Raw genomic sequence first — 22,604 nt, forward strand, 5'->3', positions numbered from 1 at the left:
CAAACTTATAGAAAGTAAAGGAACACATGATACTGGGTCCAAACTTCATAAAATTGATAAAGAAACTATACCACAGACTTTTAATAATGGGCAAAGTTTCCACTCATATAAAAATGGGTTGAGGTACACTGGATGGATACCCCGTTTCTCTTTTACTGTTTACCTTATATCTTTCCCCTTTATTTGCAGAGGCTATAGGTTGACCTTTACATAATACCGGTACACCTCAACTTCGACCCAAACTATTAAAAATGGGATACGTTTAATGTGATTAGAAATATTTGGGTACAAGGTGTTAAGACCCTTAACATACCCTTGGTTAACAGATATATACCAATTGGTATACCAAAAGCTTTTTCTGACGGTATGCTTTGAAATGGGCAAAAAGAGCTGTCAATCAATTGAGAGCACTTTAAAACGAACAATATACACATACATATGACAATCTTAAAAAGGATAATCAACTCCCTAGGGAATATTTTTTTAATATTTCCAAATTAGGTATTATTTAACGAAATCGGATATAGAGATGGAAAACAAATGAGAAACTGGAAATTTTAGGCAACCTGAGACAGCTTAGAAGAAAAAGATATGTGCGTCTTTGAAGCCACAGCTCCCCAGTAGAAATAGCGGGCCAGGAGAGGGTTGGTCCACGACTTTGAACTCAAAAATTACAACTGAAATGATGCTGCACATTTATTATTAAAGTTGTAATTGTCTAGGAGCTTCAAGTCGACCAAAGCACCCGCACAAGACATTACATAGTCTATATAACTAGAGAACATCTATGGAACAGCTACATAAGCTCAAATTGTCATAGATGCTTCCCAGAGGATACAGATGAGATTCATAGGTTTGTCACTTATACATCAGTCAGGAAGTATTCACAAGCAATTGCATGTAAATTAATATGCAGGGCACCACTACAAGGTGTGCGTTTTGTTGTTACAATTGTTGCCAAACTTACAATTGCTAGGCTTTGGAGAGCTGTTGATGTTGCTGTGGATATGCACTATATTTGAAACTGAATTTGCTATCTATAATGTTAAAGGTAGAGTTGGGATGAAGGGGGGACTAGAAATATGGGTAAAGATCCTCTTTCCCCTCTGTTTTATATATTAGAAATGCATAAAACTCCTATAGAGGGATATCCATTGGAGCAGCACAATAAACTTGCCAAAATTGTATTTTTCTAGATTTATTGTTAATATGGACATTTCTCTATCTGTCTCAATAAAACAAAATGAAAAAGACCACCCACTTCCCCTCGGAAACTTGTTACCTTCAAACACCACACAGGCCAGTTGAGCCCCACTTAGACACGTTGATTAAACTGAATCATGCAACTGACATACTTTGACACTGTTGCCCGTGGTGCTTATTCAGCTTGAGGAGAGATAACTTCCAGATCTTTCTGAACTCATGAACTTGGCTTGATAGTATTCTCAGACTGGTAGAATAGTGCCATGCAGAAAACTTCCACGTAAACCTTTATCACTGTGGTAAAAACTGTTTACAGGAAAAGAACTGATTTTTAAATAAAATGAAGATTTTCCCACATGAGTATTAAAGAAGAATGTTATCCTAAGTTAGTTCCATCCGTGCGATGATTTTCTGAAATGAGTTCATTTCAACTTCTGTGACCGTGAAATCTAGTACTTTCTGAACTAAGGGTCTCTTTTAATTTCTCTAATTAACATTCATTAAGTTTCAGCATAAAGAAAAGAGGGCTTACTGTTGATAGCTCAGGGCTTTGTAATTCTGTGTCTCACAAATTGGTTAACGTTTCTGGTCTCAGGGATGAAAACAAGTGTATCTTATGATGCTGAAAGTGTCTGCTGGTGTTAGGAAAGCAAGATTGGGGGGCATAATACTCTGTCTGTAATGAAATCAAACATTTATTTGACTAGAATATTAGAAAATCTGCCTTTCTACTACTGAAAAAAAAACAACTGCAATAAAACAGAGAACATTATTTTGCTTTTCAACTTTGCCATTACTTTTTAGGTTGAGCCTCGACATCGCTTGCGCTGTCTGCAAGAACTGGTGTATCTCTTTTGTGGGATTTTGTCACGCCCATCAATTATCATTGGTTCTTTCTTCTGCCATTCTGATATGATGGCTTTCTATTGGTCCATTCCTCTCAATTGTCCCACGGTTGGGTGCTTGTTTCAGCTCAGGGGATTTCACTAAAAGATTGCTTTTGTTGGCCATCACAGTTTCCACCTGCACAGCGCGTGATGAGCCCTCCTCTCCTCTGGGTATTACAGTCTGAAAATGTCTATGTGGGTAGAATTGTGGTTGGCACAGGGATTGTTTTGTTTGGCCATTCCAACGCTCATGATTAACTTTAACAAACAAGGCATTTTCACATGGAAAAGTCCTAAGGTCTCCTTTTTTTTGCTGTTTTATGTAGCGCTAACTCAACCAGAAGGTATCAGAGTGCATTATGTGAACACCAGTTGCATTACAGATGGACACATTCATTTTTAGCCACAGGGAGATTAAGTGATTTGCCCAGAATCACAGGAAGTTTGAGCCTCCTGCTAGACTTGACCCGGGTTCCCAGATTCAAAAGCAGGCGCTCTAGCCATTCTGTTGTGTTGCTGAACAGCCCAGTACATGTATATTCTGGAGCTCTTGTTGAAGTGTACTTCTGTTCTGACAGGTGAGGGAGCCATGACAGTCAACACCGGCAAGAGTTTGGGGCTGCAGGACCTGAAAGAGCTGAGCAACGATTCCCTGCCGCAAGAAGGGTATATGGGTTTCAGAATACGGACGTGATCTGTGTGGATTTATACAAAGGACCCCCTAGTATAGTTTGCATTGCAGATACCTTGTCAGGCCGATGGGAGCGTTCAGAAAGTGTGTACATGCTTACACATACTGTCTGCCTCAGTTAATGAAACAGACAGAAGTTGCTGCAGAAGCACATGCGAAGCAGGTGAAAAGCCAATTTCCTCCCCACTAGAAGCACAGTTTAAGTTACTGGCAGTGTCTGTCAGAGCCTTTTCTTTGCTTGAAACAAATGCTACCTTGTGCCCATGAATAGATAACTTCCACAGTGTTGGATTAAGCAGCATGTATGCTGGCAGACATTATTTTGAGGCGAATAATTAAACCCCATAACAGAGTGCCCCAAGAACTTTTTCCTATGGCTGAACGAGATGTTGTTAAAAACAAAGTTGCATTGTCTGCCTCTGAATGCCACCTCTCACAAGGTAAAGCTGGGATGTTTACACTCCAGGCTCCTCTATACAGGTTGCATTAGATTAGAAAGACTGTAGACTGAACGTGCCCTTTTTTCAGGATCGAGGTATTGCACTTTCGTTTATTTATCCCATTGGTAACTTAATGCTTGTTTAACTTTGTAGAAACTTCCGCCTGGAAAGAGAGCGCCTCCTATTGAAATGTGAGCACCTTGTAAACCAGAAGTGTGTTGTGACATGAAAATGCTGTACTAAATGGGTAGCTAGGATCTAAAAGCAGGCAATATGTATTAAATGGAACCTCAAATGATACGAAGATAGTCGAAATGTTAATTATTTTTGTTGGTTTTGCTTTCCTGCTCGCAATTATTTTTTATCGCTTCCATGCTAGTGATTACGAAAATGTCATTACAGTTTGCAACTGCATCGTCCATTTTACATGAGCACAGTTCATACAGACATGTTATGCTCACATCACACAACAATTTGTGATCTCTCCAGGTAACACATTCCAGGCACTGTAAAACAGAACCTATCCAGAATTGAATAAAGTAGTGTGATTCAGAGGATAACATAAACGCATGAAACGTTTGAGTTATACAATGTTTTGCTTTCTCTGTCTGATTGTTTGCTTTCTGTTTCTTCTGTTCTCCCCTGACCACCCTTGCTGTTAGCTGCTTTTCCGGTCTTATCAGTAATTTCTAATTCTAAGTCCTTTGGACGGTGCTGCTACCTGCTTCTCTAGTCTGAGTGGTAATTCCTCATTGTTAGTCCTCTAGACAGTGCTGCTAGCTGCTTCTATGGTCCCACAGGAAATTCCTCATTCTAAGTCCTCTACACAGTGCTGCTACCTGCTTCTCTGGTTCCAGTGGTAATTCCACCTTCTAACTCCTTTAGGCAGTGCTGCAGCTGTGTCTCTATTCATACATCCACTACACTCAAAACTACAACAATAGCTCTAACTCTGAAAGAAATGTGAGACTTATTGCATTGCAAATGCTTGTTTAATTTTAACATCAGAATAATGTTTATGCTCAGTTTGTGCTGTCCTAAACATTTTCCTGAAGGGGAACAATAGTATGATGTGCAGAAGAGTAGCAAATATTTAGAGGAAGTGGAAAAGGTTGAAAAAAGGGTTCTGCCATTTTATCCTCGAATATTAGATATTGCAAAGATAATTGAGACGAAGGGCCTGTTTTAATGTTTGGTGGACGGCGCTCTGTCTGTCTGGATGGCGGAAATCATGATGGACTACCGACTGCCAAATTTCCAAATGAGTAGTCATCTATGAACATGGAAAGGGACTGTAGTCACAGATGTTTCTTTCAATATATGAACGAAAAATAAAGAGCTAATGACCTCCACACCCTTGAACAATTCGGGTGGATTGAGAGTTTAGTGGATTGGGCACTCAGTCGTCTTTGTGATGTAGTACCCTATCCGCCAAGCTCTAGATCAAGTCCTAAATTATTTCTCAATTCTCCAATGTCATTACAGAAAAGCTGTGATTAACAATGCACTTTTAACTTGTACTCATTCCAGGACTTTGTGCTGCATTTGGAGTTTTTTTCAATATTGATAACTATCTGCACTTTTGTAGTTGTCTGCAGTTTGCTGTGATCAACTATTTTTTCTGACTGCCTATAGCCTGCTGTGTACTTTATAGGACTGCCCAATGCACCAAGAGGATTGCACTGCTTCCTGGAGCCTGCCTGGTGCCCTCAGAGGACTGCCCTGTTGTTTGAGACCTGCTTTCCTGCTTGCACCCAAGACTTTTAGAGTAACTCAAAGGGCTAGTAGGCTGGCCTCCTGACCACAGCCTCAGGGACAGAAAAGGCTCCTTCTTGAACCCACACCTGGATCAAGTCTGAGTAGTTCTGACCCTTCATGTGGTGCCCCACCAGTCGTGGACCCTTAAAAGTTGTACTAGAGGTGTGCAGATAGCCCAAATCCAAAACTTGAGATCAAAGGAGACCGGGACCTACCTGCTCACCTAACCGCACAAGGAAAATCACCAGTCGACTGAATTCACAGCAGCTCCTACTACATTCTTCTCAGCAGCAGCAAATGCTTTTGCTTGTCACCACACAGATGAGGCAACCGGATTCATAGAACCTTCATCGGCTACATCCTGCAGCTTCATTCTGCTGGAGGCCTTTTAACTTCCATTAAAGAGACTCAGTCCAAATGTAGAAATCTTCATCACAACTTCGATTCCCCCATGACAGTGCCTCCTCTTCCTTGGCACCATCAGCTGCCTTGCCACACTGAACTTTACCTTCTCAGCAATTTTTCTTCAAAAATTCTTCTAAGTCTGAAGGTAAGTGGAGACAGGGCCCCATCCACTTCATGTATTCAAATAGCGCTCCATCACATTCGACCATAACTTTCGACTTTGTCGAGGTCTTACATGTCGCGGTTGGTGCTTTAAACTTTTAGGCACTATTTTTCACTAGAAATCTTTACATTTCATAACTCTGATACTGGCTGTATTTTTGTCATTGTGGTATGAAATAATGTATTTCAATTCACTATATTTTTCTAAATTAGAGTGGGATTCTTCTTGTGTTGTGTTTTCACTGTATTACTGTTTAAGTGCTGCATAAATACTTTACACATTGCCTCTACGTTAAGTCTGAATGCTTTTGTTCCAAGCTATCAGAGGATTAAGCACAGGTTAAAGTAGTGACTTTTTGTGGTTCACCCTGACAAGGATTCTTGAATAGGGTTTCACCATTCTCCACCAACAACCCAATTTCTCACATGGCCCCATCAGAATTTCAAGATGTGTATTAACTTTGCAGAACTCTGATGTTTCACACAGAGACTTCAACTGCAGACACAATTGGAGCTGCCAGGTGAAATATAAGAGAAAGATTAGGAATAACATGGGAAATAAACACAGAAATTATGGATTTCAAAATATTTTCTCATTTCTAAGTGAACGCTCAGGATCATACTTGTAATCCTTGGTAATTAACCCCAAATCTTACTAGTTACCACAGGGGAAACTATCAGCTGCATTACCTGGACTTTTATGTTATGTTATGTTATGTTATGTTACAGCAATTTGTTAAGCACACCTATACCCTAAGGTGTCTTGGCGCTGTCTACTCCTAAGCAGGATAGAGCCTAGTTGTTAAAGAGCCACGTTTTTAGCCCTTTTCTGAAAGAGATGAGGATGGGCAGAGCTCTGATGCGGCATGGCAGGTTGTTCCATAGCTTAGTAGTTCTGAAAATAAAGCTTCTGCTTCCCCAACTGACTTTGTAAAATCTAGTAGTGGTCATGAGTTTCACCCCTAGAGATCACAGCTGTCTACCAGGAGTGTATATCTGAAAAGAATGTTTCAGAAACCCAGGGCCAATATTGTCCAATGTCTTGTAGGCTAGGCACAGAGCCTTAAATGTGATGTTTCTTCTTACCGGAAGCCAGTGCAGCTGCCGAATTTCTTTGGCTACCGAATTTAATTTAGGGGTCCCCATGAGAATCCTAGCAGCCGCATTTTGTACTATCTGGAGCTTATTAAGGCTTTCTCCCTACATATTAACATAAAAACCATTGCAGTAATTCAGTGCTGTGGTTACTGTGTTTCTTGCCTCCACTGGGATAAAAGGGAAGAGATTTTTTAAATCATTCTGAGCAGGTAAAAGCAAGAGGAGATCAGAGAGTTGACTTGAGGTTTGAAGTTTAACTTTTTATCTATTATCACACCCAGACTTTTTGCTTTTGTAGCAGGGATAGGGGGAGATCCCAGTTCTTTCGGCCACCAGCTAGACAACCAGACAGACAATAGATTACCAAACAGGATCACCTCAGTTTTACTTGAGTTAAGTTTCAGGCAGTGTCTGGGATTCCAAGTACTGATAGCCAGCATACCATCATGGAAAGTGGTCGAGATCTCAGTACCATTTTTGAAAATGGACAAGACAATTTGGGTGTCGTCAGCATAAGAAGTTAACGCAAGGCCAAAGGATTTGACTTTGAGAGCCAACTCTGTAACATAAATGGTAAACAGAGCTGGACTGATAGATGAGCCCTGCGGAACCCACAGGGTAGAGAGAAAGTAGCCGATTCAAAGATGCCCAGCACTACTGATTGTGATCTATCAGTAGGAAAAGATGTCAGCAGGCATTTAGCCTTATTCTTAATGCCCAAAGTGGTGATACAGTTGATCAGCATCCCACGGTCAATCATATCAAATGCTGCTGATAGGTCAAGGATAATAAGTGCCGCAGCTCCATCTCTGTCAAGCTCGACCCTTATCTTTTCTGTGGCCTTTAATCAGTGCTATCTCGGCTATTCATCACTTTTTCTATGAGTTTGGAGGGCAGATGGAGGTGTGAGATGGGCAGGTAATTGTTGGGATCAACTAAGTTTACTTTTGGTTTCTTTATAAGTGGAAGAATGGAGGGCCTTTTCCACTGAGATGGGAAAACTCCTGAAATAAACATAGTATTGAAGATGGCTGCCCGATTTGCACCTATTTATAATGAGTCAAGGTGTCTACCTATGTTTCAGGTAATTGCTCTGGAGGATTCTCCTCTGTTAGATAATCACTTGAGAATTCACCACATCATCCACTGGTTGAAAGATTTTCAATTGCCACCCAAATCTGAATCAGGACCTATGCCTGGAAAATCCAGTAACATTCCATGAGCTGTTATACAAAATTCAGGTATTTCTGCTACTAACTGTACTAATGGTATGTCATAATGGAGTTATGCAGAAGATCTCTGTATTCTTAGTCTTTCTCCTCTTTAGCACACCTTTGGCCATATTAACAAAAGAATATTTTGTTAACAAATAGGCTTGAGCCAAAAAAGTGCAACATGTACCTGATTCACGAAAATGTGCAAAGAGAGATGTGTAATTTCATAGTGGGCCAATTGATCATGAACGCAAACCCATTTGGAATTGGTGGAGGGGTGAAAGGTGGGTCAAGAGATAATACAGTAAAATCAGACAATTTGCATATGCAAAGTGAGTTGACAAAGACAGAAACACACCTCCTGAGGAAGCAAATTCCACAAAACTTTTCCTATATCACAAAAGTGGGGAAAAACATTTGATCCTATGCTCTTTGATTTTAAACTGGCTTTGCTTCTCGAGACTCAGGTGAGCATATTTCTTTCCGAATCATTCTGATATATCAAGGATGTCTTTTTCAGAAAACTTTTGACTAATACACTTTATAATGAAAGAAAAAGTAACAACGTTGTCAAAAACCTTTTTAGATTTTGATAATTATAATGTATTCGAGGATAAGAAAAGGTTCACAATTTGCTCTGGAATCTGTCCACAAGACGGGATTTTTTCCGATGCACAGACATTTTCATACTCGTCTTGCACCGTGCACATGGAAGTGTTAATGCATTTTGCAATCTGGTGCATTTATGGACATTGTACATATTGCAAATTACCATTTGTGAATCAGGACCTTCGTGCACCCGAAACAGTAGTTACATTTTGTCATTATTTAGTTAGGCTGCTAAATTTGCATTATTTGTAAGTCAGTTATAAGTACTATGGTTTTAAGAATTCCAAAATATAAAGGTTTCACATTTTTTATACTTTGTTCTGCAGCAAGTTTTCTGCTTTTCTTTCACTTTTTAACTGCAGTTGTGTGGCCAACAATAACATTGAAGAATTAATTTTGCCGTACATTTTGGAAATAATTTGGATATTCCAACATTATTTATGTTTTTTTTACTACTTTAAAAATATTTTTGATGACTGCCAACGTCGTTATTAGTAATCTCACTATTATCATAATCATAGCCAAAACATCATTATAATTAGAGCTCGTTCCCTAATTGCAATTATCTTCATCAAGAAAATGTTATTCCTGTCAAGAGTCCTAAATAAAAAAAAAATCATACATTATGATTTAATTTGTTTTTAAGTTTCTACAGCAGTTCCAAACTTTCTACGCACGTATACACTTTTTGTGGTGGTGCAATCATATTCTCTACCTAATTCTTAAGCTCACTGGTTAGCCATTAAGCAATGTATTCTGAAAATTGTGACCTGGTTACCTGCACATTAGACTCTATGAATCCTTATTTTGTTAACGATTTTTTTCCTAATTTTCTATTTTTCAGCGTAGTAATAACACAGTTGGTATTACACATAGTAAATAAACAAACCAAATACCTATTTTGAGCCAGTGGTTGCTGGTGGAGCCCACCTACACCCGTTTTTGTGGACCAGAACTTTTTTTTCCCCCTGCATTAGACAATTTTCGAGAGCAGGACAGGAGAAAACAGGAAAAAACGCTCAAGGAAAACCCGCCGCAAAGGGAACAGGCAGGAGAGTGAAATAGTGAGATAATGGGGAAACAAGTGTCTGGTAGTGGATCAAAGAGGCATGCAGTGGATTCAAGACTACCCACCAGCCACTGTCTTCTGAGCAGAGCTTCGGGTACCGGAACTCCTTTTTTATTTTACAAATTATCCACTCCAAAAACCAATAGAGGTGTTAAGCAACTAAGACCCTCCTTGCAGGCACTGTGCAATTCCTGAGTCGACTGGAAACGTTTTTCTAGATAAATCGGGAATTACCAAGAATGTGCGAAAACTCCATTCCCAGTAAATCCCGCCTCCCACTGCCACACACATATTTTACCAGCTGAAGGCTGGTGAAATTATTGGGTGGAAATTGGCCCAAAAATGGAAATTAACACATGATTCTGGAGTGGTACTCCAGATTCCCCCTTTAGTTCTACATTTCTTATGAAATCCGCAAGAAGATCAAATCATGCAGGATCACGGCATTCTTAAATTGCCAATAACAGTGTAATCAGTCATTTTGGGTGCAGGAATGCTGATGCAGTATTCCTGAGGGACATGTGCTGTGGGAGAAACATGGTATTATTGATACCCAAAGAACAACATTGCTAATCAAACATATGTACATTTCTGCACTCCTCCTGTGAATGATATCTCTTTGGTCTGAACCAGAACGGTTTAAACTTTGTTTGACAAATCTTTAAGTGGGATCTGCAGTTCATTGACTATAGTTAAGGAAAGTCATGTACATATTGTATGTCAATGTTCCCTTAGATGGTGGCCCTGTTTCTCAGTAGGTTGTTAAAGAATAGATACACTGTTTAATGGGATGCTCTTGCAAAGATGATGAGCAGCGTTAAAGGTTTTGAAACATCTGCTGGTATGAAAAGGCTCAAATAACATACTTTTAAAAGGGTGACTAAATTTGAATCATATGAGTTACAAACATTCACGTTCTTTTCAATCCATATGTTAATTTATTTCATGCCCATTCTCTTCTCTTTTTATGCGGTAAAGTCAACTGCAAGGAAAAATAAAATAAATCAACTATTATTAGAACATTGAAATGTTGGGAGTTCCACTGAAAACAATGGAGTGCTCCGGGCTTCTAATGGGCGGTAGAAGCCCGGAGCTCCAACATTCCAATGTAGTCGTTCACAGTTGTTGCTATGAACAAAGGCCTCACAAAGCCCGAGGGGATTTCAATCCCTTCGGGATCTGTGAGGCCTTTTTTTTTTGTTAGAACATTCTGCCCTCTAGCAGCGGAATTTTCTAATAGCCTTCCAGCCCTCTGTAGCTGGGCTATACCGGCATTAGAGTCCCGCTCCTTTGACAAAGGCCCTCGGCGAACACTGGATTGGGCATTTAATGGTTGTATAGCCCACTACAGCAGGCTATAAAATGACCTTCAATATAACTTAGAATGACAGTCTGCATAAAGTCATCTATGGACCTACCATATTACTGTCAGCATCTAGACCGATGACAGGGAGCAGACTAAGTTCACTGGGGAGCATACTATTGCTAAACGCTAATAAAAAAAATGCAGGTTGGACAATACCTTTCTTTTTGCCTGTAGCAGCTCTTGGTAGGCACTGGATCGTAAAAAACGTGGATAGGAATCACTTTTCATCAATTTGTAAATATGCTCCTTAAAAGAAGACAAAAATACATTTATAACCATGACTTGCATATTATACACAAAACAATACTGCACGTTTTGTTGAGAAATAAAGACATTTTTCCAGTAACAACTTTAAAAAAGAGGGACAGTTGACAAAGTCCCCTGTAACAGCTCTAAGAGTCATATTTTGGTCTTTGTGTGCCCCCCCCCACACTGAAAGACCTGATCTCAATCAACTGGCCCATAGTTCTACTTACATGCTTTCCTCTAATTGGTGGCTTTTAAAATCCATTATCCAGGGGCCGTGGCAATCATGCTAGAGTATCTGAGGGTGGACTACTGCCTATAGATGAGGAGCCATTGTTGTTGCTACAGATTCTGACTGATTGTCCCTGGAGAGATTGCAAAGCCACAATTTGGAACCTTTTGTATTACTTTCCAACTCCAAATCAGTGCCTGAGACTGCAAACCCCATTAACATTCTGCATGTAGGTATCCAACATTCTGGTATTTCTGCAATTATAATTGATCATGCAGAGTATTTCTGCTGTCTTTGTTTTTTGCTTGCCGTGGATTGTGTTGGCCATATTTAACAATAGGCCTGAGGCAAACAAGTGCAACTTGCACTTGATTTATCAGTTATTTGGCTTGCTCATGCATAATGGCTAAACAGGAGACTGTGGCAGATGGAGGTGGAAGCATAGCGAAAAAGAAAAGGCTGAGAAAAATGTTTCACAAAAGTGGGAAGTCTCTAGATCAGCATGGGGTCTCACTTCCTCACTGGACAAAAAAAAACAAGCAATGTCTGAAATGAATGTGTTGAAACTTTATGAATATTAGTGTGTTATGAATCTCAGTTTGTTGCCATTGACAGACCATGTCATTCACGTCAAGCTTTGCGACCATGTGCTTTGCTATTTGAGACCACTGTCTCCTTCTGCTGATAATCTAAAGGAGGGCTCATTTATATCTAGAATGTTTCTTTACCTCTGTTTTTATTTAGACTCTAAGGAAATGAATCTCTTGGTATGTTGCTCTCTAAAGCTATGTATCTCCAGGACTTTCTTTGTGACATGGCCATGTGTTCAACTGTACTAGTGAGATTGATGCTAAAATAAAAATTAATGAGCTCAAACTCAATGACAACAAAACTTGACATTCTCCTTGTGAGTTTTTCTATTTTTATATGGGAAGAGGGATCCCACTAACTAATATAATGCAATATCTTGACAGGTCAGAATAAAGTTTGCTGGAAAAACTCTGCTCAACCTCTGCTACCAACAGCACGAGAACCACACTTTTACCAGAGATATTTGTATTAGGATCAAGCAGTACCAAACAACATTGAAGTAAAGAAACAACACATTAAAATACCCAAAATAATTGAGAAAATAGAGAAAAAAAATGTAGGAAAATGAAACACTAAATAAACATAAAATTGTAATTAAAGTCAATTGTTGAGGTTGATGGGAACATTGGCACAATGTTTGGCTAACTGTTATGGTAAGTTCAATAGGTAACACCGGTTAAAAGTTATACCTTGAAACTAAAGGCTTTATTATGAATTTGGCAAACAGGGCACTCCATTTGAAATTTGGAAGAGTACCCTATACAATAAACTCTTGGTTCACCTGCTCTGACAAACCATTATGTTTCTCTTAATGTATATCATACACCAAAGGCCTGATTCACACTGGGCTGCCAGTCATAGCACCTCAGAATAAACAATCTATTTAGAGCAGATGTTGCGATATATATTTTTTCCTGTTTGGGGCCAGTAGGGATAACATGGCAGCTCCAAAAAGGAAAACAAATATATAACCCCACATGCTGGGTAAAACTCCCATTATGTCAAGGACATTTATATTTTAATTTTTAAAAACAAACTCCTGCTTTGCGAGTTTGTTTCAGGAAAAGAAAACACTTTGCTCGCGAATGCACTGAAGACGGTGCCTGCACAGCAAAGCCTTCAAAGGAGACACCATGCCAGCACCTCCCGATGGCATAGAGCTGTTCACCAGGCTGGTAGAGATCTCTAAACATGGTACGCTGTAGGCCACTAGGGCAACAAAGTATATTCCTCCACTGTCCTAGCAGAATGAAGTACATTCCAGCAAGAGCTCAATAAGTCACTTAGGGCCAGATATACGAAGCCTTTTTGCGGTTGCAATCTGCCTGAGGAACCCCTTCTCTTTTGTGACTGCTGACAAAAACATTTTTAAGAGTAGCCGCTGCCTACTCTTAAAATATGAAACTTACACTTAAATTTTTTTTTTTATGCATCGCTTTTTCATTTAAGGAAATTGGGTGGCATTCAAACAAAAAAATGTTTTATTTAAAAGCAATCACAGATGTGGTGGTCTGTTCACCTCAGCATGCCACCATCCCTGTGATAGCTGTAATTCCAAGTGGGTCACAATTTGTGACCTACCTAACTAATATTCAAGAAGTAGGCTGAATTGTGGCTCACTAGAATTCAGTCATTTGCGTCCTGACCTATTAGCATATACATCGGTATGCAAATTACCACATGAGTCACAAAATAGTGATCATCAATATTTAACAGTATTTTGGTACTAGTTAGCACTTAGTGCATCTGGGCCTTAGTCTTTTCTGTGAAATGTCAAACTTCTCTAGTTGAGCAAGGTAGGATGCTGTAGTTGGCAAGGGTCCGTTGAAGTTGGAAAATGTTGATTTTGAATTCCCTTCAGTTTTGACACCAATAGCTCAAAATGAGACTAAGGCATATTCTGTAACCTCTGAGGTCTTTCTGCTGCTATGGTTACCTTGCCATCTTGTCCTGGTTGAAGGTTTTACCTTCAAACATAGTTACTTTGTTCACTCTTAAAGTCTTCCAGCTTGTCAAGACAGAATTCTGTATCTGACTATGAATACATCTTTTCAGCAGTCTTGAGGTAATCTTCAACCTCACTTTAAAAAGCTCTCAGCATGATAAATAGGGAATAGATGGTTGCTGAGATTATATCTTCTACAAGCAGTCTTGATACCTTGTTCTGGGCCTCCAGAGGTCTAAAAATGACTAAAGGCCTTATTACGAGTACGGTGGTCCATAGGACCTACGTACAAGCAGTTTTGGTCCGACCTCCGCCACACTGCTGGCCAGCTCCGCAGTATTACAACTGTGGTGGTCGAACAGCCACAGGACGGCTGCATCCGCCGGGGATCTAGGATCCCACAGCATTGCGCAGCTGTCAGGGAGCTGTAATATGCTGGTGATGACACTGCGGCACTGCAGAGCATACTATGAGTTGGCTTTCTACGCCTTTTTCAGTGCGGTGAGCCCGCCATGAAAAGGGTTAAGGAGAGGCAACAAAAGGGGGCCCTAATAGGGTCCCCTGCTGCTCGTGGGCCTGTAGGTGCATGCAGGGGCCACATGCAGAGCCCTCCTGGATTTGCACTCCTTATTACTAATTACTGTTAAAGGCCTAAAGGCTGTGTTAGAAGGTTAAAATTTGCATACCACTGAATAGAAGAGATCCGAGTATTTCAAAATGAAGAGCTGTAGTTTTGTGAAAGTAGTTCACTAGGAAATTAGAGATGTAGCGCCATCAGCCACATCTAGGACCAAATCCGTATCTGGTTCCGGTATCTCATCTACACAAAATTCTATTGGAGAACGTCAAAGACTCGGATCTCTTCTATACAGTGGCATGCCAATTTTAAATTTCTAACACAGCCTTTGGGTCTTTAACAGTAATAACGTGTTTGAAATTGAATCTTCATAGCGAGGAGTTTTTACTCTTTGGATGCCCTGAAGAAGCCCTGATACGGGCAAAACGCATTGGCTGTATTGGCTGTGTTGCAAAATCCAACAAAACATATGAAATAAAAGAAACAATCTCCAAAGACAACCTCTCGGATCATTTGTGTCTGCTTGGCAACAGTGCCTCCATTACCTGTCCTTCTGTTTCCTTTGCCTCTCAAATTATCTGTGTGTTAAAAAAACAATGCAAGCGGACCTTTGATGCACCACTGAAAAGAAAGTGCAGCCCATGTCAGTCTGGTGAATATGTCACTATATGTCCATCAGACCCACGTCTGCTAGCCACTGTCTGAAGGTGAATGTAAGTCGCCAGTCTGTCGTGGTCAGTGTACTGATCTATCCTTTTGCGCCTCCATCACTATGTTAAAGTCTCCCTCTACAATAATATCTGTGTCTGGCATGGTGAGCACTCGACCTAAGGCACTCCTAAGAAAGGTTTCGTGGTGGTTATTGGGGGCTTACATGTTTGGCAGTGTGAACCCATGCCCTTTTAGCTCTATTCCCAAGGACTAAAGTCTGTGTGTCGCTCATAGGATTGCCACCACTGCTTTCTTCCCTGCCCCGGAGGAGAAAGGTTGGCGGTCACACCAACTAGAGCATAAGCGTTTCCAATCGGTTCTAAGCAAATGAGTCTCCTGCAGGAGACAGCTATCACATTTCTAAGAAAAGAGAGAAATGCAAGGCACTTTATTAGAGCATTAAGGCCTCTGACATTAAGGCTGAGGATAGTGATCATCTTTGCGTGAGTATGGGGCAGCCTGGTGTGAGCCGAGCTCAGCTGAAGAGATACAAATTCCAGACATGGGTCGCTAGTACATGGTGTCAGTAATGTGAAGGAATGGACAAATGGCATCGGGGGGGAGGAGAACACAGAACAGCTTGATAACGATAATAACCAGTTGATGAGGATCCATGTCTTCGGCAATGAGTCTCTTCGATCTCTAACTCAGTGTAACCAGGGAACTCCCCAGCTATAGGTTAACATCAAAGAACGGGGAATGAATCGCTGTAGATGGTAGGCCTGGTACCCAGGGAATAAAAGGCTGGGGGTCCCTTCGCCGACCTGACAATGGGGACTAGGGTCCAGTTCGAGGAATGATCAGTGTTAGCTCTCCACCTCTGTGGCACTGTTCTGACATTGTAGTTTTTTGAGCAAGGCAGCCCAGTCCATGCGGCTTTTAGTCTCAGAGGGTTTGCTCAGTCTCTTCTTCCTCTGGCAGATCCAAAATAGTGGAGGCTGGGGCAAAAGGGCCTGAGTGTCCCCTAGCAGTGCGGACACCTCTAACAGTGATAGCGCTTCCTCCAGAGTGCTGTGTACTATGCAGCTCGTTGTGTCAAAGAAACTGGAGCCAGAAGGAATGTCCCTATTTATACCTGATGCCTTTCTCCCACCAAGAATCTGTCAAGGGCTGGAGGGCCTTTCCTTTCTGTGGGGTTGTTGGGGAGGGGAAAGAGCTTGATATAACCACTTTTTTAGTCCTTCAAACTTAATTGCAGACTTATTTCGTACTGCAGCCATGATGGTCTCTTTTTCCGGAAGTAGTGGAGGTATGTGAGGATGTCCTGGGCCTGACAGGGGTTCTGGCAGGACGGCTCGCTTGGTGGGTGTAGTCGAAGATGATTTATTGATTTGCAAGTGCTGGAGCCACGTGGCGAAAAAGGTGGGCAATGAGCTCTTCTAGCTTGCCAGGTATTGCTTGCATTAGAGCCCCTCTGATGTGAATATTCTCCGGACCTTGCAGTTGGTAGAGTAGGTCCAGATTCTTGTGGCACAGCTCCAGGAGTTCTCAGCTGTGCCAATCCAGCTCCTCTTCTCAAGAGTCATAAGTTTGTTCTGAGGAGTTCACTTGTTGACCCAAAACTCCTATATTGTGACAGAGATTTTCACTTCCATAGCTATGTCCTGCTTGGGAGTAGCGAAATATCCCTGAAGGATTTTGAACAGGTGCTACAGAAGTGCCCTTGTGACAGGGGCCTCGCTGCTGTGTGCGCCGTCACCTCCCAGCCCTTCGGGGGGGAGTCAGGGATGTCTCCCTAGCCTAGTCTGGTTTTTTCTCAGGTGTCTTGTTAAACTGGTCTTTCAATGTTCGGTCATTTTTTATGCCGTGTTAGGTAGTCATGACGATGTAGTCACCAGATTCATGTGCCAGTAGAGATGGGGGCCCAAGTTCACAAAGGCCGCTCACCGGGCCAGATGTAGGAGCGCACTCCCAGGGCTCAGCGCCTCACTAGAGAGCCACCAGCGTGGGTATGTGTCTGGGGTGGGGACTAGGAGCTGTCACTGAGGCAGGAAAAGGCCCAAGTAGCAGGCCTCACTAACAGGGATCTGGGTGAGGGAGGCACCAGCATGTCCTCTATGGGTTCTGCTCTGTGAGGAGCAAGTGCAATTTAAGATGACCTCAATTCCCAGGCCAAGGTGATCCACAGAGTCTATGGGGAGCGGCAAGGCCCAGTGAGTGCAGGGCTGCAAAAAGCTTTGCTGTCAAGTGGCGCCCAGTAGAAATGTGGAGCACCCTCTCAGTGTGTATGGATCTAAATGGGCAAGGGATTGATATACCGGCCTTGCTTTCCAGCTGCTGAGATGGAAGCCACTGAGTCACCCTCCAATTCACCTTACCCTCAGTGGTACTTGTGGGGTCTACGTGCAGGCTTAGTAGGCCAGCGGGGGAAGGTAGGCCCGGGTAGCCTTTTGTAATGGGGTTGCAGTTCGGGGGGACTGCCGGTGCACAGATACAAACAGCACCCCAGGGCTGATACAGCCCCTGCATCACAGCTGGCCAGTCCTCAGGTTTGTTGTGCCGTGCTCACAGCAATGCTGTGTGCCATTGACAATTACTGTGTTGAAGGAGGGGGTCGCAAGGCAGGGCGGGCCAGTCCAATGAAGAAAGGGGCCACAGAAGGTTCACTATATGTACGCTGTGCCCCAGTGCAGAGTGTCAGCCTTCGGTTCAAGCAGCAGGAGCGGGTCAGCATCAGTAAGTGGCTACGATGGCGTATGTGCCTGGAATGGGAAGCCGGGCACCCACGGGGGAAGCGCGAGCCAGACAGAATGGCCTGATGTCCTCCGAGTCCCAAAAATGTGGAATGGGCCTACCGTGCAACATCTCCCAGTGGGGTCATCAGTGTCCGAAGTCTGCAGCATCCACCATCTTGTTAGCGCAGTAACGGGGCCATTCTGGGTCCACCTTCTTCTCAAGTAGGTCCTGCAATGCTCAGAGTTCCAGCTCTGCCAGTGGTGGTCAGGATGCGGTCTGGGCGAAGGTACCCGCAGAAAAGCTTCCGGATAAGGTTGGTGTCCGCCCCAAGCAGAAAAAGGGGGTGGGGGAGCTCCGGGAGATCAGACCTACTTGTGCACCATCTTGAATAAATCCTCCCCAAATCCCCCCTCCCAAAATCAAATTATGGGAAATTGTAACATACTTTGAACCAGAATTATGAAAAGGCCACTTTTTTGCATTATATGTCCAGCATTGTGCCAACAAGCCACTCTTAAGGTGACTTAGCTTATGTTTAAAATTATTTTTGGGGAGGCAAAGTCTGAATCTAGCACCTGAACTGCTGCCAGTAAAGGAGCAGTCAGACTAACAAGTACCTTAAGGGAAACAGTAGGTTGCTCTTTCTCCTTAGTGCAGCACAATTGATGTGATCTAGGTTATTTTTATAATAAAGTTGGAATTACAAGCAAAATCCACAACTCCTAATCTACGGAAACAGAATTGTTTATTTCTATGATTGCAAATTCCATTTTGCACCGTGGACTTATAAAACATATAAAAGGCTACCATGGCTCTGTTTAAGTGATCTCAGTAAACCCTTTTGACAATGTCTTCCTAAGCGAAAAATGAAATATATTACCTCAGGATTCAAAATCAGTGCAATACACACCTTGTCATGGGTATTGGATCTTCATCACTTAAGTCTTCCGAATTCATATCTCTCATGATCCAGCAGTTTACAAATTAATTCCCTTTCATAATCACTTCCATTAACAATACTCCACCAGCTTGTGCTCCAAGATGTCTTATGGTTAATCAAACAGGACTGGGTCTGTGTAAAGCAGAGATGATCCTATACCAGAATCTATTATATGCAATGGAAGAGCGCCTCCTCTGCTTTTCCTTTAGATGTTCTTTATATGACAAACAGTCGGAATTAGGCTGTCACAAATAAGTATTTATTCATTTTTACTGTGTGCATTCATCTTTTTAGCAATTATTTGTTAAAAATGCAGTTTTTTCAAATTGCTTTGCAAATTGTAATTGCATTTATATAGCGCTTACTACCTCTGATGAGGCGTTGAATTGCTTTTGGTGAGTAGCATGCTACTCCGGAACCCGATGAAATAGAGGTGGATTAGTATAGGGAAATAGAAGTTGTTAATTTGAGCGGTAGACATATGAGTTTGTTAGTTTGATTAAATAGGATAATGAGGGATTCAGGAGGGCAGAGTCTAGATAGTGTTATTTGGGAGATCACATTAGTAAGATGAGGTTTGGGAAGAGTCTAAGGAGGGATAGAGGAGGGAAGAGTCTAGAAATAGTTACTGGGGAATTCATAGTAGTAAAATGAAGCTTGGGGGGAGTCAAGGAGTAATAGACGAGGGTAGAGTCTAGGAAGGATTATATGGGAGATCATCATAGTAGAATTAGGTTTGAGATGTGTCAAGGAGGGATAGAGGAGGGAAGAGTAAAGAAAGGTTCTCAGGGAGATCCTAGTAGTAGAATGAGGTTTGGGATGAGGTAGAGGATATATTGAGAGAAGTATAAGATAAGGCATAGAGTAGTGCAATGAAGGGAGTCGAGTTCAAGACTTTTTATTAATCTTTTTCTTTCTACAGTAGGAGTAAAATAATATATAGATGCATAACTACACAGAAAGGGTATACTTGTATTAGAAAAATTAAGCTACAAAATTGTATTGCAGAGTGGACCATAATTTTTCCGAACACCACATGTGAGTATTTCAGTTTTAGAAGCATTCAATTCGAGGTGGCTGCATGTCATCCACTGATCAGTGGCTCTGGGTCAACTGAAGATTACTGAATTTCCAATATCTTTGAGCTTTCCAGTTTAAGACATATTTGTGTGTCAGCTGTATAGTTATGGCATGTAAGCTGAAATTCATTAATCACTGCTTGTAGTGACTTAATGAAGATGTTGGAAAGCATGGGATCCTAGTAGTAGAATGAGGTTTGGGATGAGGTAGAGGATATATTGAGAGAGGTATAAGATAAGGCATAGAGTAGTGCAATGAAGGGAATCGAGTTCAAGACTTTTTATTAATCTTTTTCTTTCTACAGTAGGAGTAAAATAATATATAGATGCATAACTACACAGAAAGGGTATACATGTATTAGAAAAATTAAGCTACAAAATTGTATTGCAGAGTGGACCATAATTTTTCCGAACACCACATGTGAGTATTTCAGTTTTAGAAGCATTCAAGTCGAGGTGGCTGCATGTCATCTACTGATCAGTGGCTCTGGGTCAACTGAAGATTACTGAATTTCCAGTATCTTTGAGCTTTCCAGTTTAAGACATATTTGTATGTCATCTGTATAGTTATGGCATGTAAGCTGAAATTCATTAATCACTGCTGGTAGTGACTTAATGAAGATGTTGGAAAGCATGGGTGAAATGATAGAGCCTTGTGAGACCCCTCCTTTTGTGAAGTATGGTTTGGATGAGAAAGTGGGAGTATGGACGATATTTGCCTTGTTTTGAAGGTGAGATGTGATCCAGTCAAGAGCAGTCCCCTCTATGCCGGCTTCATAGAGTCTTTGGTTTAGAGTATCATAGTCAACTAAGTCATAGGCAGCTGAAAGGTCCAAGAGAAGTAGAGCAGTGACCCCGTTATGGTCTACTGTTTTTTTAAGGTCATCCCAGATGGCAATGAGAGCAGATTCTGTGCCTCTTCCTGGACAAAATCCTGTTTGGAAGTTGGAAAGTATGGAGTTATCATCAGTAAATTGTGACATCTGCTGTTCTTTCTATCAGTTTCCACTGAAAAGGTCCCTTTATAATCAGTTTGTAGTTGTTTGGGCCATGCCGAGTCCAGGTTTGTTTTCTTTAATAATGGGTGTATGCATGGTTTTTTAAGTCTTAAGGAAAGATTCCTGTAGTTAAGGATTTCTTGAGTGATTTTTGTACTGGTGTGGCAGCAGAGGTCGTTTAAAGAATGTTTTTGAAGATTTGTAGTGGACAAGGGTCAGAAAGGCAACCAACTGGCCTGCTTGCTTTGACCAGAACCATAAGTTCACTTTTTGATAGTTGTTTGAAGGAATGCAGAGGCTGGCTTATCCTACCCTTGGAGGGGATTGTTGCAAATGGGTTGGCGCTGGTGGTTTTCCTTTGATTTAAATAGGAGTCTGCTTTGGTTGTGTAATGATTTGCCAGTGTAGATTGACCGCTGTGCATCCTCATGCATATCTTATCCATGGCAGTCAGTAAAGCCGCTTCTGTGCCATGGCCAGGTCTAAAGCTGAACTGCTCCTCTTCTAACAAAGCATAATCCTTTAGATATTGGGAAAAGATCTCATAAACATACTGTTCCAAAATGTTTGCCGGAAAGGAAAAAAGGGAAGTTGGCCTATAATTGTCCAAAGTCGTGGGGTCTGCTGATGGCACTTCAGCAGTGGCTGAACTATAGCCTTTTTCCAACGTAGGGATACCACCTCCAATTTTAAGGATTGGTTACAAAATTGTAACATTGGTGGCAGTAACTCATCCAACCATTTCTTCTATTGTTTGGCGGAGAGAGCGTCTTTGATGGATCCAGACATAGTGGATATGATTATGCTGTAAGAGCTGTGCTCAGGGAGTAAGTCAAAACATCCAAACCTGCAATTATAAGCCTGAGAAAACTGTTTGTCGGTATTCACTGGACTAGGTATTTCTGGGTCGCCAATGATAGGGCAAGGGACAGCAGCCATAGTAATATTTTCATTGGGAAATGGCTTATCTGCCTCCGGGGGGGGCATTCAATATCCTCTATGATCTTATTAATCTCTGGGGTTTTTTAAATACTGAAAGGCCGTGAACCTCTAGAGTCAGATAGTTTCTCCAGGACTAGTGACACTAGTCTTTTTCTCATCTCCAGAAATACAGGGGTCCAGGCCAAGCCTGAAAGCCTGTTTGCCCTGTACAAAGACTTTTCTGAAGCTGAAGACTGCAGAAGCACCTAGCGACTGAGGAGGTTCAGAAGCCTAGTAAAAAACCCAGTAGAACAGTTGCAACTGGGGATTTCTTTAGCTTGACCATCTGCCCTGTTTTTGGAGATTAAAGAGGAGCCTGTACACACAGGGAGTTGACATGATGCAGAGGAATCCCAGAAATCAAAATTAACAGGATATTTTTCTTTAAAATTGGAATAGTGGGACACCTTCATGTAACTCGAATAGTGTGAATCCTTCATGTAACTTAAACTGGTGGCATAGGCTTCAAAAGCCTTACATGGCAGTATGTATTTTTCGATAACAAGGGATGGCATTACAGTATGTACTGATTTGGATTTATAAATTGTTTGTCTATTGATGACTGGACAATATGTCAGTTCGGCATGAAAATAAATCCGTCCAACCTAGCCACCTTTTACGGATTTGTTCTAGTCTGAGTTTCTAACTACGAAGTTGGAGGCTTCTGTGGGACCTTGTGAATTGTAGTAATTTGCAGTATTACACCTTGTCAATTATACTTCTCAA

General features: G+C 41.5%; 1 protein-coding gene across 2 annotated transcripts in view; it reads right to left on the reverse strand.

Moving 5' to 3' along the window:
- RGS7 (regulator of G protein signaling 7) overlaps nt 1–22,604 on the reverse strand; it is a 1,943,194-nt gene that overhangs the window by 80,157 nt on the left and 1,840,433 nt on the right. For both annotated transcript variants that reach the window (XM_085609335.1, XM_085609336.1), the window contains exon 16: nt 11,059–11,148. In XM_085609335.1, coding sequence (XP_085465461.1) covers nt 11,059–11,148 — 90 coding nt within the window. The remainder of the gene's footprint in view (nt 1–11,058; nt 11,149–22,604) is intronic.

This window comes from Triturus cristatus, chromosome 6 (assembly GCF_964204655.1).
Source record: "Triturus cristatus chromosome 6, aTriCri1.1, whole genome shotgun sequence".
Classification (NCBI taxonomy): domain Eukaryota; kingdom Metazoa; phylum Chordata; class Amphibia; order Caudata; family Salamandridae; genus Triturus; species Triturus cristatus.